This window comes from Stegostoma tigrinum, chromosome 3 (genome assembly GCF_030684315.1).
Source record: "Stegostoma tigrinum isolate sSteTig4 chromosome 3, sSteTig4.hap1, whole genome shotgun sequence".
Taxonomy (NCBI): Eukaryota; Metazoa; Chordata; class Chondrichthyes; order Orectolobiformes; family Stegostomatidae; genus Stegostoma; species Stegostoma tigrinum.
This window is the reverse complement of record NC_081356.1, coordinates 79,515,817-79,534,817: the sequence shown is the minus strand read 5'-3', so window position 1 is coordinate 79,534,817 and position 19,001 is coordinate 79,515,817. Positions and strand designations below refer to the sequence as shown.

The 19,001-nt window shown below is 40.5% G+C and overlaps 1 protein-coding gene across 5 annotated transcripts in view; it reads right to left on the bottom strand.

The window, feature by feature from the left end:
* epb41l4a (erythrocyte membrane protein band 4.1 like 4A) overlaps window positions 1–19,001 on the bottom strand; it is a 247,186-nt gene that overhangs the window by 36,613 nt on the left and 191,572 nt on the right. For all 5 annotated transcript variants that reach the window (XM_059644692.1, XM_059644696.1, XM_059644693.1 and 2 more), the window contains 4 exons: window positions 10,635–10,715; window positions 8,247–8,360; window positions 5,008–5,058; window positions 2,510–2,587 (listed from right to left, as the gene is read on the bottom strand). In XM_059644692.1, coding sequence (XP_059500675.1) covers window positions 2,510–2,587; window positions 5,008–5,058; window positions 8,247–8,360; window positions 10,635–10,715 — 324 coding nt within the window. The remainder of the gene's footprint in view (window positions 1–2,509; window positions 2,588–5,007; window positions 5,059–8,246; window positions 8,361–10,634; window positions 10,716–19,001) is intronic.

Sequence of the window (19,001 nt, the reverse complement as noted above, 5' to 3'; positions counted from 1 at the left end):
CAAAGTCCCATATGCATATTCCCATGGCAGCCACCTCTCAAGGGACTGCCATCAAACAGGAAGTCCAACTGTGCCAGTGCTGTCTTCTTCAAGCTGGTCTGTGGCAATCATTTTACAACAGGGACCTCTGGAAGTCAAGGAGGTCAGGTAGAGCCTTCTGCAGGCACAACTGAGGAACTAATCTTTGCTTTAACTTACCTGGCTGAAGGACACTGGAGCACAAAGTCCAAAATGAAAATAAAACTCCAACAGAAAAAGGACAACACACGTGTCCCCAGTCCTAACACAAGGTGGTAACACAGGAGGAACTTGGGAAACTGATACATCCAACTCAGTCAATAGAATACCTATTTAGAAAGCAGCATTCATTGGTTGATTTGCCTATCAGTTGGAATGGGCTGAGTCTGATTGGCTCCTTTGGATACTGACCATCCAGATAGACAGGTTACTTTGATAATGAGCTGGGAACCCAGTGATCAGGGCTGCCTTTCCCACTTCTCCTGAACTCTGCCAGTTGCCGTGGTGAGAAAGAACACAAACAGAGACCCACTGGAGTATTGAGGGAAAGCTTTTACAACTTTTCAGGTATCTCATAGAAAAAGGGTAGCTGTTGTTTGAGAGAGACTAAGCAGATATGAGGATATTTCAAATGGATTGAAAACTATTTCCTTCTCATCTTTTAAAATGGACTGTTGACTTTTTGAAATAGTTGCCACAGACCATCTGAGGTCTTGAACTACAATAAAAACAAAATACTGCAATGCTGGTGATCTGAAATGAAAAAGAATGGAGAAGCTTAGTGAGTCGTGAGCAACAATTTGAAGATCCTAAACCGTGTCATTGGCCTTAAGTGAATTCTATTTTCTTCCATTGATGTCGCCATACCTCGAGTTTTACTCACACTTTTTAAAAAAATATTCAAGCGCCAAGTTGATCAAGCTGCCAGAAGCTTCTACAAGCAAATTACTATTAGAACTTGTGGTAACCCAGTTATTGCTGAAAGCAACCATCCATTATCGTATTACGGGCTAGTCAATACATGACTGAAATGCATTGAATTAAATATATCCTTTTTGTCATGTTTTGCAGTCAGCACAGTGACAGGGAGTAACTGGGCAGGCTGAGTGTGACCCACCTGTGAAGCACTAGCAGCAAGGACTATCATTCATTTCCTAAGATCTGTTTTACCTATTCAGTCTCCCTGTGTAGGGAACCTTCAAGTATTCAACCACAAGAGCCATCATAACTGTTGCACACAACTTTCGAAATTCAACCCTTTACTTCAAATAACACTTTAATTGCAAGTTACAGGCCTGAAAAGATCAAACTGAATTTCATCTTTAAAAGTATCACTCCTACTGTTATCTACATTTTAGTTTCTAACTTTTTGGAAGTAACTTAGTGCAGCAGTGTATAATAAACTTTTTTTTTCTTGTTCGGTGTTAAAACTTTGCTGGTGCATTGGTTTTAATCAAACTGACTCAATACATAATGGAGAGACTTACACACCCTTTAAAATTCATAGCTCAGAAGGAATGTTTTTTAAATTGTCCATAACGCAAGGAGATAAAGAAGCTACCACTGAGGGGATGCTGGTGGACTCGTAACAATTTAGTTTCTGTTCAGAAAGAAGGTAACACCACAGGCAGACCTTTTGGAAATTTAAGGAGCAGGAAGGCGTTAAGTTATGCCTTGTTTGAGATAATTGAATCCGGCAAACTCGTGAACGATTGTCAAAGGAATCCAGCACTTGTAGCCTGATTTGCCCTGTTCCTCCATACGCTATACTACAATATAGCCCTGCAAACAGACTCTGCATTGAAGCCACTGTAAGAAAAAGGTAGGGCTGGTGCATTCAAATGCTAGTGCACTTTTAATGCAGTGCTAAATCTTACTTGAAGCTTCTACCTGTTGTTGTGGCATGGGGAAGTGCGCCTGTGAGCTAAGAGTGACTGTTTAACAGTGTTTGGGGGGGGGGGGCGCTAGTTTATAAGTTGGTTAGAGATGTGACACTGCCTGGTGTCTCCTACTGTTTCTTCAGCCAAATTAGATTCTGTTCCTAATCCCTCATTTATACCAATAAAGAAAGAAGTTATTATGTAGCAGTTCTTACACCCTCAGCCGTCTCAAATGGTTTCACAAGTAATTAATTATTTTTGAAGTGGATTCACTACTTGTAGTCTGAAATTTGACAAACAGCCCAGCTTCTAGCATGGGGATTGAACCTGTGACCCTCTAACTCAGCAGTGAGTTTGCTACCATAGACCTAGGCTTGACACTGATGGTACAGTACACTAGAAATATTTCCTCTTGTTTCTTTCATTTAAACAAAGTTTGAAAAGTTTATTTTAAAAAAATACTCATGCTATAATGCCTACGTTATACTTTATCCAGCTCCAGCCTCCGTCTAGTGAGCCATTCACAGACTGGCGAGTTTCCAATGCATGCCTCAAGTGGGAAACTCTCTTCAATAACACAAGACCCATTATGTAACTCATTATGTGAATACCTGTTACGTCTTTTACGGTCTCTACTGGAATTTTCAGACTCACTACCACTGCCACTGGTATTTCCACGGGACCGGGACCTTTGACAGAAAGAAAACAAATATTACCTCATAGGATTTAGCTGGATTAGCATTCAGAAATTTAAGTTACAATAACATTGGCTCAGATTTATGTTAGGAGCGTTAGTGACACTTTCAGCACTACTGTAATTGTGGAGTAATCGGACGACTTCCAGGTTCAACATGTGCGGTCAAAGATGGGAATCCAGCACTTGTAGCCTGATTTGCCCTGTTCCTCCATATGCTGTACGACAATATAGGCCTGCAAACAGACTCTGCATTGAAGCCACTGTATAAAAAAGGTAGAGCTGGTGTATTCAAATGCAAGTGCACTTTTAATGCAGTGCCAGATCTTAATTATGGTCAAACTACCTCATAGATACATAAATGTTAGCTTTTTAAAACAGATTCTCATTCCTGCAGAATTCAATAATTTTTGAAAATTTTAAAGATAGAAGTCTTTTTTTACTTATACTTTTTGTTTATTATCTCTCCAAATGTTTCTCTTCCTCTCATTCAGTTTTTAAAAATGACATTATACAGATTTTTGAAGGGACGTAGTGTTGCTTGCCACATTTGCTTGTATAAAAGTGTAATGCTGGAAGTTGTATCTCGGAATAGCTCAAGAGCATGCAGAAAATCTGTGGCCAGTTATAGCTATTGTGAACAACAACAACATTGCTTCACTGACCAACATATTTTAGATACAGAAAGAATTCTTACAAAAAAAGTTGGCCATTCAGCAGTTCAAACCTGTTCTACCATTCATGACGATCACAGTTGATCTAATTACTCCACATAGCCACCTACCACCAATAATCTTTCACTTCCTAGTTCATCAAGAATCTATCCATCTACACATGATGCATATGTCAAGACGACCATAATTACCACTTCAAGAATACACTCAATCTGCAGTGCATAGTCCACAATTTCATGGAGATGCTAATGCTGTTCAAACACTGATAAGGTATACAGAACTGTCATGCTGCAAAGACATTAAAATCCCTGCCCTTTAAATTTTGAAACAAAACAGTCTGCCTGTGTCTCCATGAAGAAGAACTAGTTCTAGAAGTTTCAAAAATGGTTCTTGACTAGGGTTATCATTACAGGATTAGTGTTGTCTGGCTTTTTTTTACCTCAGTAAGGAGGAACTCCAAGTTCTTAGTTTGATTAACAGCTCCAAGTATGAATTAAAAGGATTAGCAATAATTGATATGGGTTATGAATATAAATGTCTGCACAAGGGATTTGGTGATTGCAGGACTTTAAATTATTGAATGGGCTTTCATAAATGAAAATGTCTATATACAGCGAAGTCTGTGATATGTGCGTAGAATATTAATTCATTTCATCTCAGTATGCCTCCTGAAGTCTGTCTATGGGGGATATTTCAGGTGTTGGCATGGAGGGTATAAGGATAAAGGATGGCAGCTGGGGTATATGTTTACATTAACTTTACAGAGATTATAAAGGGTCACGGAGAGACATAGGTTTGCTCAGGAGGTTAGGGGAGGGGGCATTGGCTGAATGTTGGGGTGAATGGTTTGACCTGAATGGGACATGGAAATGGGGAGGTGGTAAGTGAATGTCAGTATAAAAGGACTACAGTGCTCAATATTGATTTAAAAAAATCACTGGTACAAAGCCCCACGGATCCATGGCAGGCCTTTATACTGGTTCAACTTGGTGCCACCTCCAAATGCCTAGCATTGATGGGACTGACTGCAGGTTTTATTCACCTAGCCACCCACCCTCCAGGATGAAAGTCTGGAGGTTCATGCTTCTGAGGCAGGCGCACTGAGCCAGGATACTTCCCGACTCCCATTTCTGCCTTGAACAGGTAAACACATCCTATTTGGAGTGAAATCAGTTGGTTCTACAAATGAAATCGATCATTTGCTTTAAATCATAAAGGTCTGATCAACAGAATAAATAGCTCAGATTATTTTCCCTTTTCATATTCATTCTATTAGTTTAGGTTCATGCATCTTCAGGATTTCTACCGATTTTAGGCTATGATATTTTCTCCTCCCTTGAAGGGGCATTTTAAATTCAGAATGTGTTATCTGGGCTTGGTGTATACGACAAGGAAAGGTGTCTAAATCTAATTCTAAAATATTAGAGTCACAAAACAAGAAACAGATTGCACTATTTTGATAATTCATTATAAAGGAATAACTTTAAAGATCATCTTTCAAAACTCGTTTGCTGAAAAATTAAGATCTTAATGATTTAAACCAAAGGTCAAAACTTCATAACTTTAGCCCACCAAAGTAGCTTACATAACTTGATGTGCAAAGTATATCAACAATTCCAGATTTGTGTAGAAAATATTACCATACACAAATAAACAATCGCCCAAATAACTAGGAACAAAATTGCACTGTTACATTTTCTGGTACTTAAGTGCACATTTGCCACTTTTTAAAAGAACATACCTTCTCTTTTGTTGTTTTGAATCTGTATTCTCTCCATTGTTTTGGTTCTTCCTGGTTGGGTCAAAAAAGTTGAAATCAAATTACATCTTTTTTTCCCTACCACAGGGATACATTGAACATCTACAATGAGCAAGAATTTACCTTCAAGGGGACAAACAAGCATCTCTAATTAGGGTTTACGCATACAGAAATCTGGACTGGTAAAACTAGGATCGTTGGTCTTAAAACAGAGAAGTTTAAAAAGGAGATTCACTCAGAGATAGTAAGAACTGCTGATGCTGGAGTCAGAGATAACACAGTGAGAAGTGGAGGAACACAGCTGGCCAGGCAGCATCAGAGAAGCAGGAAAGTTGAAAGAGAGAGAGGAGGAGTGGGGCTGGGGAAGGTAGGGGGGATGGTGATAGATGAGTGCCAGTGGGAAGTTACAGGCAATGAGAGGAGTGGATAGGTTGGAGGTCTCTCTATTTATTTCTGAGCTCCCTTCCCCCTCCCCCATTTCTGAAGAAGGGCCCCGACCCAAAATATCAATATTCCTGCTCCTCTGATGCTGCCTGGCCTGCTGTCCTCCTCCAGCTCCACACTGTTATCAATGAAAGGAGATTCAATACTGATGTTCAAAATGAAGGGTTTCTAACAGAGTAAATAAACAGGAACTCTTTCCCATGCTAAAAAGACCAGTAGTCCAAGGATAAAGATTTAATGTAATTGTAAAAGAACCAGAGGTGTCATGAGAATTTTTCTTTAAAAATATACACATTGAGTTGTTATAATCTGGATTGCACTGCCTGAAAAGTATGGTTGATGTAGGTTCAGTATTAAAATTTAAATGAGAATTGGATCAATACTTAACGTGGAAAGACTTGCTGTATTATGTGGAAATAATAGGGCCAAAGAAGCTGAATTGTTCCTTTACAGGGAGGTACAAAGAACGTCTTGCTGTGTTAGGTTTGGCAGAAATGGATCAGCTATGGGCCTGAGTCTTCAAAATGTTGAAAGCCATTTTTTAAATGATTTTTCCACCAGACCCCTTGATTCAGACTCTATGCAGAGCCTAACTCCATCAACCATCACCTATTTTATGAGCTTTAATTATTTCTTGTGGCTCTATTGAAAGACAGGTTCTCATAAAATAAGGGGAGCAGCAGCATATTGCAGTTAAGATACCCAAGTCACAAATAGGCCAAACAATACAGTCGATTGCCTTCTTTGAATGATATTAGTAAAACACTTGTGGTTTTAAAACAGAATGATAGCTTTCATCATTATCTTCCTCATACCAACTCCACAAACAATAAGACTTAAAGTTCAGGATGCCACAGTAGAACTTGAAGTCACAACCTTGCCTGCTAGAATAATCACCAATAATGATAGCAATAATAGTGGCCAGATGGTGGCTTATGTTAATGACACAGGAATAGCAATCTAAAGGTTCAGGCTAACACTTAGGAGATGTGGATCCAAATCCCACCAATGGCTGCTGGTAGAATTAACATTCAGTTAATAAATCCTGTCTCAATAATAATGACCACGAAACTATAAACTGTTGTAAAAACCCATCTGGTTTACTCATGCCCTTTAGAGAAGGTAATCTGCAGGCTTTACCTGGTCCCAATGAAATGGCCTGGCAAGGTACAAGTATTCAGTTCAAAGCCATATAGGGAAGCCAATTAAATGCTGGGCTTGGGAGCATGTCCACATCCCAAATATAGAATTAAAAACATTGGACCACCATATTTGTCTATTTCATTGTCATCAACACTTGCTCATTCGGGTTTCAACAGCAAGGCACAAGAAATGTTTGTAAAGTTGTTCTAATTACCCTGTAACATGAAATGCTTGCAGTCCCCAAATAGAACAATTTCACACTGCGAACTACGAAACTGAGAAAGAACAGCACCGTATAATAGTCTCATTTCGATTCAATATTTCTAAGAACGGTCATTAATTTTGTACTTATTCATTGAGCCGGTGTAGTGTTACCTAGAGCCATATTTCTGTGATCGTTGCCAAGTTTTAACCCGTAGTTCAATCTGCACACAAGGAAGAAGGAAGCTGCATAATGAATGGCATGCAAAATTCCTGGGGCTGTCATGGTTAACACTCAAACGTTATGATTTTGTAAATCTGCAGCCATATGGTATCAATGTGGACTTCACCAGTTTCAAAATCTCCCCTTCCCCCACTGCATCCCTCAACCAGCCCAGTTCATCCCCTCCCCCCACTGCACCACACAACCAGCCCAGCTCTTCCCCCCCACCCACTGCATCCCAAAACCAGTCCAACCTGTCTCTGCCTCCCTAACCGGTTCTTCCTCTCACCCATCCCTTCCTCCCACCCCAAGCCGCACCCCCAGCTACCTACTAACCTCATCCCACCTCCTTGACCTGTCCGTCTTCCCTGGACTGACCTATCCCCTCCCTACCTCCCCACCTACACCCTCTCCACCTATCTTCTTTACTCTCCATCTTCGGTCCGCCTCCCCCTCTCTCCCTATTTATTCCAGTTCCCTCCCCCCATCCCCCTCTCTGATGAAGGGTCTAGGCCCGAAACGTCAGCTTTTGTGCTCCTGAGATGCTGCTTGGCCTGCTGTGTTCATCCAGCCTCACATTTTATTATCTTGGAATCTCCAGCATCTGCAGTTCCCATTATCTATGATTTTGTAAATATGTAATTATCGGACAAACATAGTAAACGTTTTAAAACATCGTTTTCCCCAAGAAGGTTTTTTTGTTTCCTCCCTTTTCTGTAATTTATTCCCTTTTTCTCTTCAGAGAGAAAACATGGAGTCAGAAGTGCGACTGTTCCCAAACTACTGTTAGTGTCAATGTGACTAAACTAATTTTTAGAAAGCAGCTGCTCACCATGACCCTTAATAGAAACAGAGTGTAATATTATCCGATCCAAGCCGTTTTTCTCATTCTGTGCTTCTAAATATAAGAACACCACCAGATTCACAAGCTAACCCGGGCCACCTTCTTGAGGTTGCATTTATTTTCTGAAATACATTATTAACACTACTTTCTTGTGCTGTTTTTGAGTACAGCGCTACATATCAGATGGGCATTGGGGAGAAGCAGCTTGTTCTTGACCTGACCCAGGAGTACAACAGGTGAGATGATTTCAGTTGACATGAAGTCTGGATGTGTCTAAACAGGGAATGGGAATGGTTCAGGGAAGTCAGGCTTTGGTCAAAACCGCAACAGAATCTACTGCTTTTAAAAAATATAACAAAATCTTACCTTCGCCTCCCAGGCTGACCTGACTCGTTATCACTTCCTCCAGAAGGAGTCCGTCGTTTAGGATGAGGGAATTTTGGAGATTTGTTGCGTTCACTTGGAGAAATGTATAATCCACTGGAAAAAGAAATTCAGTATGTGATTAGATAATTAAAGATAATATTGAGAGGTGCATTCAGTATTTTAGCATCTCTGGCAGTTTGCATGCTGATGTTTTTCTGGGTTCAAAGGAGTATTTTTTGTTTTGTTGGCAGTGGGGAGAAAAAGCCACAATGAGCTAGATTTTTACTTGCAAGTTCAATCTGGAGTCAGTGAATCAGAAAGTTGTGCTGAAACTCTACCTCGAGATGCCCTCTACCGGTTGTGGAGGTAAAACAGCTATGTAATTATGAGGGCAGGCACATCAGCACTGGGGGCATGGGCTGATCTTAGGGTTGGGTGTTACAGCTTGGATGTTGGGGGTAGATTATGTTGTATGTGTTGTGATGCTAACCAGCACCAGCTTGTGTATGGGAAGATTGGTGCCACCTGTTCTTTCTTTGCCTGAGTCTAAGGACCTACTTGGTTTACAGTGGCAGGGGAAAACCATTAGTGAGTGATAAAGGGTCTCGGCCCGAAACGTCAGCTTTTGTGCTCCTGAGATGCTGCTTGGCCTGCTGTGTTCATCCAGCCTCACATTTTATTACCATTAGTGAGTGCTTGGTTTTTATATTTTTTTAATTCAGCCTGTTCAGAGATACTGTTACGCACCGCTGGAGGAACTTAGATTGAACCCAGGCTTCCCAATCCAGTGATAGGAACAGTACGACTGCACCACAACTAATGAGGTCCTCAGTGAGAAGAAGCTTTTGTTTTAAGTACGATGTAGTTAATTGCATGAAAACAATTTGCATTCGTAGGTTAGAAATTGTTAAGGACTATGATGGGCACCAAGGGTAACAGGTCTGTCATCTATGGAGATGCTGAAATGTTTTGCCTTTTACTACCATAATTTTTAGGACATCATCAACCTGGATGGAGCTGAATGCCATTTCCAACATTAACACTTTCAGAATCATTATTTTATTGAACTGATGAGATGGTAGCCATGAGGTGGGGAAGTGTAGAGGCCTCAAATGGCATCTGAGATTGAGAGAAAATGTTGGATGCTTTGTGGGAAGAAGGAAGAAACTCTTGGATGGGATTCAAAGCCCTTGATAGAAATCAGAGACTTGGAAATGGTCAAGGGCCTCAATGGGAAGAACTCAGAGGCCGCTGGGTATAATCAGAGGCTTTGGCAAGAGGATGGAAAAGGGTCTGTGGGAATCTTCATAAGGGTTAGGATATACGACCACAGAACTTCCTCAGGCCGATGCTGAATCTAGCAGGGAGGTCTAAGGGTACTGACGCCAAGTATCTTCCAGACATCCACCTCGGTCTAGCTCCCACATTTCTCAAGGCTGACAAAAGCAGGCCAACATCAGAAAAATTCAATAAGTTGGCAGACAATAAAGCTTGCAACCTCACCATCATTTGCCAAGTACCAATGTGCCTCTTTCTGACAGCTTGGGCACCCAATCACCTTCCAACTTCCATTAAAGTCAAGAGTGACTGGGTTGAAACCAGAAATCCAATGAGTATAAACCCTCGCCCACACCCCTCTCCCATCCACTGCCTCCAACCCCCAACCCACCTTCTCCCTTGTTTTGGTTGAAATTTGTCCCTAGGTTGGTCTATAAAACTGATCTGAATTGAAAAGTACGTGTACAAGAGTTCAATGTTATTCCTCTGAAAGAAGGCACTTGTCATGAAAATTTGAAACAAGAAACTGCTGTTGTGCCAAATGCAATCCAAGGTCACACAGTACCAGCCCAGTTCATCCCCTCCCCCCACTGCACCCCACAACCAGCCCAGCTCTTCCCCTCCACCCACTGCATCCCAAAACCAGTCCAGCCTGTCTCTGCCTCCCTAACCTGTTCTTCCTCTCACCCATCCCTTCCTCCCACCCCAAGCCGCACCTCCATTCCCTACCTACTAACCTCATCCCACCTCCTTGACCTGTCCGTCTTCCCTGGACTGACCTATCCCCTTCCTACCTCCCCACCTATACTCTCCTCCCCACCTATCTTCTTTTCTCTCCATCTTCGGTCCACCTCCCCCTCTCCCTATTTATTCCAGAACCCTCACCTCATCCCCCTCTCTGATGAAGGGTCTTGGCCCGAAACGTCAGCTTTTGTGCTCTTGAGATGCTGCTGGGCCTGCTGTGTTCATCCAGCCTCACATTTTATTATCACACAGTATCAGAAGTAGAGTTTTCAAATCATTTTAGTCACCTGGTGACTATTTAAAAGAACAACTGGTAATTTCAATGGAGAGAGAAGATATGATTTGATTTCTAATGCTAGTTCCTACCTTTGGGGTCCATTTTCTTTCCATGGTGCACCAGATTTAGTTTGTGTGTTTGGACTACTATCCTGTTTGGTTATCTTGGAGCTAAGAAGACGATGACAAGTCTCAATTTTCAAAATAATTAAATTCCACAGTGATAAAATATACAGTATATAAAATAATACTCCTCACAGGACCTCTACTTTACATTTGTTATGCTCTATTATAATATGTAAAGTACAAAAATAAAAATCATAGTCACACAAATGCACAGTTGCTGACTGAGCTTCTGCACCTTTGATTCTTACTTCAATAGAGATATCACCAGAGGACAGCCTTCATTTTGACATGGGCCCCATTTATATTGTATGACAAAGAATCTGTTACGGAGGCTTCTGAATGAGGATTAACCCATTCAGGCAATCGCAGCCCTAGTGATCTGAGTTTTTGAGGAGATTTGTAGTTCGGGTTGTGGATGAGATTATAGACCTCCTCGCTGAGCTTGTGCGTTTGATTGCAGACATTTCGTCATCCTGCTAGGTAACATCGTCAGTGCGCCTCCGGCCAGGTTTTAGTGTTCTATTCCGGTTGTTATTTATATCCTTTGATTGCTGGAGTGGTTGGCATTACTTCCAGTTTTGTTTTTCAGTGGTTTGTATATTGGGTCCAGTTCAGTATATTTGTTGAAGACACATGCCAGGGAATTCCTGGAAGCCTGACATTCCAACCAGAGCTCCATCAACAAACACATTGAACTGGACCCGATATACAAACCACTGAGAGACAAAACTGGAAGGAATACCAGCCACCCCAGCAAACCAAGCCATATAAATTGCAAGCAGGACAGAACACCATTGCTTCACTGGAGGCGCACTGACAATGTTACTCAGCAGGGCGACGAAAGGTCTGCAATCAAACACACCAGCCTGGCGAAAAAATCTACAAACTGATCTGACCAATGTTAAGTTTGCATAAACCAATATCACCAAAACAGATTATCTGTAATAATCACAATACTGTTTGTGGCACTTTGCTGCGCATAATTTGGCTGATGCTTTTTCACATCATAACAGCTGCTTCCCTTCAAAAGCACTTGATTAGCTGTAATGTGCTTTAAAAAAAACACTATATAAATATAGGTTAATACTTTGACTATTCCAATGGTGTCTTGACCAGCTTCTGACCTTCTATCCTTTGCAAACATAAATTCATCCAAAGATCTGCTGCCTGAATATTAACTCACGCCAGATCCTGCTCACTCGCTATACTCCCTCCAGTCTGGCAACAGCCCAATTTAAAAATTCTCATGCTTGTTTTCAAATCCTTCATGCCCTTGTTTATCTCTATTTGTGTAATTGCCTCAATCCTATAATTCACAGATGTCTCTCATCTCTTCAAATTTCAGCCTCTTGGGTATCCCTAATTTTAGCTGGTCCACAATTGGCAATCTTAGCTGCTTGGGTCTTAAGGACAAGAGTTACCTCATTCAACCTCTCCACTTCTGTCTTTCTTTTTCCTTATCCTTAAAATCTGTCTCTCATCTGCCCTAATAACTCAAGTGAATTGGTGTCAATGTTTTTGATAATACACTTGTGATTAACTGTGGATGTTTTACAATCTTAGAGGCGCTATATAAATGCTAGTTGTTGTTTTAATTCTGTTCTTATTTAATGCTGTTCAGTCTTAAGAGGAAAGGACAAGGGTCAAAGGTCAACATTAGCACAGATCACATTTTAGTTTCAGGCTATTTAAAGAAAGCGTAATATCAAAATTATTTCAGGATATAGGTTCTCTTTGGTACTACTCCATCAATTTTTGTATTTTTTTTGGATGAGTGACATTGTGGTACAGCCACATTCTCCCATTGTGCATATGAGCACTGCTTCTGGTGACGGTGGTCAAATAAACTGCATTTTAACTCAACATAGGAGCTTGTACATAACAGCACTGATCTAGACAGGCAATCAATAAAGCACTTACAGAATCACTCACAGGACAAGAAATATTGTAAGGCAGCAAAGAATGGTACGTACCTTTAACAGGCTGCAAGGATCAATGTAACCTTAACGCCAGGCTTACTAAATATTTTAACCAGTTTCATTCAACAAAATATATACGATTGGACTTGGATAATTTTATTAGAATTGTTCAGTACTCATCTGTATGAATAGAGTCTAAAAGTTGTGGGTCACAGGAAGTGAAGCACTACATTTTCGTTCACCACATCTTATCGAGCAGAAACTAATGTTACAATCATAAGATTTTATAAGATGATTTTTTTGGAACTATGCTTTCAATTCAGGGTAAAATGGAGAAAGGAAGATGGTGAGGAAGTGTGATATCAAGTTGTAGAGCTGGATGAACACAGCAGGCCAATAATGGATCATTATTCTTTAAAGTCGCAGGAAGGTGGTAAGAATATCAAGCTTTGTAAATAGTTATACTTTAACTGTCAATTGAGTTTTAAGAGATAAGGGTTCAGAGTCTAAAGGATAGTTAGTTAGGTCTTGTATTCCGGTAGAATACTATGTGATTTTTGTTGCTATGAAGATGGACTTTGAGATGGGAAAGGTTCATAGAGGTCAACAAGCCATTCATCAGATTGGATTACAAGCTTTCTTTGATCAATATTATGACCACCCCGTCTTCCATTTCTATATTCCTCTCTGTCTTGTCTGATACTATACAATCAGGATTGCCGAGTCGCCAATTCTGTCCATCTTTCAGCCAAATTTAGGTCATAGAAACAAAGAAAAATAGGAAATATGAGTGGGTGTAGGCCACTCAGCCCATCAAGCCTGCTTTAAACTTCAAGATGGTCATGGCTGATCACCCAATTCAATAACCTGTTCCCACTTTCTCTCCATACACTTAATGGAACATATCTACTGTCTCTCCCTCATCAACTTAATAGTCACATCTGCAAAGAATTCCAGTAGATATGTCAATATGATTTCTCTTTTTTTCAATCTGTGCTGACTCTGCCCAGTCCTATCACTGTTCTCCAAGTGCTCTACAATTAAATAAATATAGTGGCACCAGCACTTCCCCTGCTGCCGATATCAGCCTAACCAGTCTATAATTTCTGTTTTATACGGTGTTCAATGTGTCAACTAAATTGGTAGTTAATGAAGTGCTTGGTTACAAGAACGTAATAGCGTCACTGGAATTCAATCAATCTTGTACCATGACTCAAAAGGAATCTTGTGTGCAAGGAGAAACAGTATTTTTGACGTCGATGGAATTGATATGTTTAACATAACTTGATTAGTGGGAGTGGATTAATGTCTTTATTTGTGCTGAGCCAAAAACATGTTCAGGCACCAAACTCCTAGTTTTCCCTGTACCAGGTCGTTTAGCATGTCTTCACACAGAGCTTGTGGAACTATCACTTGTTTTTGGTTTTTAAGGTCACATTACGAGAGAGTCTAAATTCCTCTCTGAATGACCAGAAAGAACATCCTTGCTTTGGGACATGTTGGAAGAATTTAGTCCACCCACTGATTGAAGATCTTTTTCGGCTTTTGTAGCTAGTTGTCAACTGACATAGCTTTGCTGAAGTTGCTTTGCCTTGCAGTAACTGAGATTGATATTAAGACAATCATTTTAAGACAATCTTTGGACACAAAAATCAATAATATCCACTTGTAAGAACCTCGTTGTTCTTGGTAAGGTTTGGAAGTTGCCTATGAGCATCGGTAGTAGTCATTTAGGAAAATGATTGGTATTATGTTACTACATTGAAGCCTTGCATCCGCATATAAAATCATTGGCATTGTGAGGCACACTTCTGAGAAGTTTATGAGAGATTATTTCTAATGGTTGGTGGTTGATACGAACTTTGAAATACTTGCCAGATAAGAACATATCTAGCTCTCTTATTCTGAAAAGTAGAGCAAAGGTTCCTGTCCCAGTGTTGGAGTATTTTGTCTAAGCTGTTGCAAGAACCAACCATAATGGCTTGTCATCCTGCAATAAACACACTTCAATATCTTTGTAAGATGCATTTATATCCAATGTGTTAAGATTTGAAGATTTCATAATAGTGAGGAACACAGTGGATGGGTGATAACGCACTTTTGAGAGATTAAAGAAAAATGCTGATCTTTCTGCCATAAACTCGCTGAGAATTTTTTTTTAATGTCCTGCTCCTGTGCACCCTGGGTCATTTTTTTCTTCTTACCTAACCCTGTTTTATTTGAAGGCTACACTTCAGATGACTGCGTGTGCAATGCCACAGGACATCAACTTATAGGCAACGTAAAGCCTTTGTCTCACTCTGTTGAGTTCACTAGCCTGTTTACAGAAAAATAAAACCAAAACAACGCATGTGATCATTCAGGTTATTCTGTAACCATCATTTATTCTGTAACCACCATATTTAAACTCCATCAAATAGGAAGACTGGACTCCAAGTCATTCCTATTGTAAATGACTAATCGTGGCACTTCCAGCTGAGTCATGTGCTCAGAGATTCACATTGATTGATGTTCTGCAGCTACTGAAAGTAATAACATATCTTCTGATACTGTATTTGTATTGTTGCAGCTTTATTCTTTCATTATCACAGCAAATTTAATTTACTAGATTGTACTGAGGGCAAGTTTGCATGTAGAAACTTGGAATAATTTGTATCCTTAATTGTTAAATTTAATCTGGATTCTGTTTAAATACCATTATTATCCCATACATTGTCTATTCGCTTCCATGCAGCATCATCCTTCAGCCAGGAGTGGTAACAGTCTGGCCCAGGCTGACTACCACTCACATTGCAGTGAGAGATGCTTGGAGAATATTCAAAGCAATGTACAGCAATCGTTAGGTATTTCCTTCCTTCCTTTCAGCATCAAATGAATCGTCTGATCCAGCAGTCTGTCTGCTCGCTTCAAAAACTTGATTCCGGCAATAATTGATGGTCTTGAAAAATGGTTCAAGCCACATGAAGAGATATAAAATCTATTCACTAAATAAGGGTAAGTTGTGGGTGCAACTGTGCCTTGAGTTCAGCATTGAAATAAGATATTTAAAAGTAACTGCACATACTACTATTGGCCTATGTGCAGTGATGGCATACTCACCTCTGAGTCATAGATTATGGGATTAAGAACCACCCCAACCATCCCAATACGAATTAAATGGTACTTGCCTACTTGCTCATGTAACAGTCAAATGTTTATGCTAAAGCTCACTTGGTTATCTGTTACATCGGTAATACTTTTAAAGATTTGACGCATCTTCTTGACTTTGGCCCAACATATAATCTAAAATGGCTGTTACGATGGAATGAAACAAAGACGACCAGCACTAAAGAATTTGGATTATGTTCTTATTTATCTAATATTCATGTATTTCATAATATTACTGACTATATATTTTCATTCATATTAATTATCTCACATTTATTTATTTTAATAACATTACAAGCTATATATATTTTATTAGTATTGAGACGGCCATAATTACAGACAGTGTGCTAGCACATTGGCTGGGAAGGTCTTGGAATGAAAGGGATGTTCACAACTTGTAATGACAGATTTACAATAAGACAAACATCAATCCATTTCCAATAACACTAATGTGAAAAATCACGGTCATTTATGTCAACAAAGGATGCCATTCTTTTCTGATGAAGGGTCCCGACCCAAAACATCAAGCTTTCCTGCTTCTCTGATGCTGCTTGGCCTGCTGTGTTCATCCAGCTTCACACCGTGTTATCTCAGATTCTCCAGCATCGGCAGTTCCTACTATCTCATGCCATACAGCCTGCTGACTCTATTCTGACCATCCATACAGAAATTGAATTTTCCCCTGCTATCCTGCAAGTCTACTTCTTTCAAAGACCATCCATTTTTTCTTTAAAATTGCGGATCATCTCAGTATCAGCAGATTCATGGGCAGTGTGTTCAGGGTCATTACTAGGTAAAGCTCTTCCTTACATTCCCTCATGCCCAAACCTTAAACTTATCTCTTCTTGTCTGAGTACCATTAGGCAGAGGAAGTGCTTTTCTCTACCTTATATAAATCTACACTCATGTTGCATTCCACTTTTAATGTTCCCTTCAATCTGCTTTACACCAAGGAGAAATATTGTGTAATTTCATTGATTCCAGAAAGGAGAGGGTTACAGAAGGACATAAAGGTCCAATAACCAATGACAACAGTGATCAGATCCAGGCTGCTGGGCTTGGCTAGTGGGGTGCAGGATGTTGGGTTGCTGTGCCTGGATTGGGAGGGGGTGGCACTGCTGCGCTCAAATTGAAAAGGATGGCACCTTGTGCGTTTGGGTCAGGGACACGTGCCTGCCGACATTTTGGGGGTGAACCTACTGTGCTTAGGTCAGAGGGTGGGACTGCTGTTGTCAGTTTGAAGGGATGGGAGTGCTGTGATTTGCTTTACGTTGCTTGGGTCAGGGTGGGCATGTTCTGGCAGGGGTGGCAGGCAGGTAGGTGCTTGATTCAGGGATGGAGACAATGCCAGGGCACTATCCTTGCTTCCTCCTTTCACCTGGCAGTGCATCCCTCTGTCTTTGTCCCAGCCCTTCATTCCAGCTTGCCCCAACCCCACCTATGACAATAAAATGTAGGCCATTCACTAATCACTCACTAACAAAAATGATTGTCCACTTTGGAAACTCCTTGTCACTGGTTAATATCCACTGCAATACTCAAAGAGATCATGGCTGATCTAATAAGCCTCAACTCCCATATTCCTTGATTACCTTACAGATTAAAAATTTGTCTGTCTCAACCTTAACAACACAACCTCAAGCCTCTGTGGTAAAGAATTTCAGAGATTCAATGTCCTCAGAGAAGAAATTCCTCGTCATCTCTGTCCTAACTTGATGATCCCTTACTCTAAGATAATGCCCTCTGATCTTAAACTTTCCCATAAGAGGTAACAACCTCTCAGCACCTACCCTGTCAAGTCTCCTAAGAATGTAACATTTAAAAGGCATCTTGGGTATATGAATAGTAAGGGTTTAGGAGAGGATGGCCAAATGCCAGCAAATGGGACTAGGTCAGATTGGGATGTCTGGTTGGCATGAACATATTGGACTGAAGGGTCTGTTTCTGTGCTGTATGACTCTATAAATCTATAACCTAGTGAATATCGTCTGGACTGCCTCCAATGATAGTATATCTTCCCTCAGATAAGAGGGCCAAAACTTTTTGCAGTATTCTAGGTATGGTCAAATTAGAGCCTTGTATAGTTTTTGAAAAAGTTCCCAATTTTTACACTCCATCCTCTTTGAAATAAAAGCCAACATCCCACTTGCCTTCCCTATTATCTGCTGAACCTTTGTGCTAACTAGCTTTTTGTGATTTACATGGGACTATCAATTCCCTATGTAGTGTAGCGTTCTGCAGTCTTCTATTTAAATAATATTCAGCTCCTCTATTCTTCCTGCCAAAGTGCATAACTTCACATTTTCCCATATTGTATACTATCTACCAAGTTTTTGCCAATTCAGTTAATCTGTCTATATCCCTGGTGTCATTCTCACCACTAGTGCTCCCACCTATCTTCATTTCATCCATTAATTGGGTACAATACATTCACTTTCTTCACTCAAGTCATCAATATATATTGAGAATGTGGTCCCAGCACTGATCCCTGTGGCACTACACTAGTTCCAAGTTACTATACTGAAAATATACCCCCATGGGCGGCACGGTGGCTCAGTGGCTAGCACTGCAGCCTCACAGTGTCAGGGACCTGGGTTCAATGCCAGCCTCTGGTAACTGTCTGTGTGGAGTTTGCAAATTCTCCTCATGTCTGCATGGGTTTTCTCTGGGTGCTCCGGTTTCCTCCCACAGTCCAAAGATGTGCAGGCTAGGTGGATCGGCCATGCTAAATTGCCCATAGTATTCAGGGGTGTGTGGGTTATGGGAGGATGGGTCTGAGTGGACTTGTTGGGTCAAAGGGCCTGTTTCCACATTGTAGGGAATCTAATCTAATACCAAATCTTTATCTGTCATTAAAAGCGTAAAGAACTGCGGATACCATAAAACAGGAACAAAAACAGAAGTTGCTGGAAAAGTTCAGCAGGTCTGACAGCATCTGTGAAGAAAAATCAGAGTTAAAGTTTCAGGCGCTGTGACCCTTCCTCAGAACCTTGCTCTCTCCGCCATTCGTTAGCCGATCATCTATCCAAACTACCTCCAACACTATGGGCTCTAATCTTATTAAGTAACCTAATATGTGGTACCTTATCAAATTACTTCTGTAATTCAAACATATTACATGTATTGTCTCAACTATATCCATCCGGCTTGTTAATTCCTCAAAATATTCTAGTAATGTTATCAGGCATGATAACACCATCATGCGGCCATGCTGGCTTTGTTTGTTCATATTCAGTACTTCTAAATGCTCCACTATGACACCCAT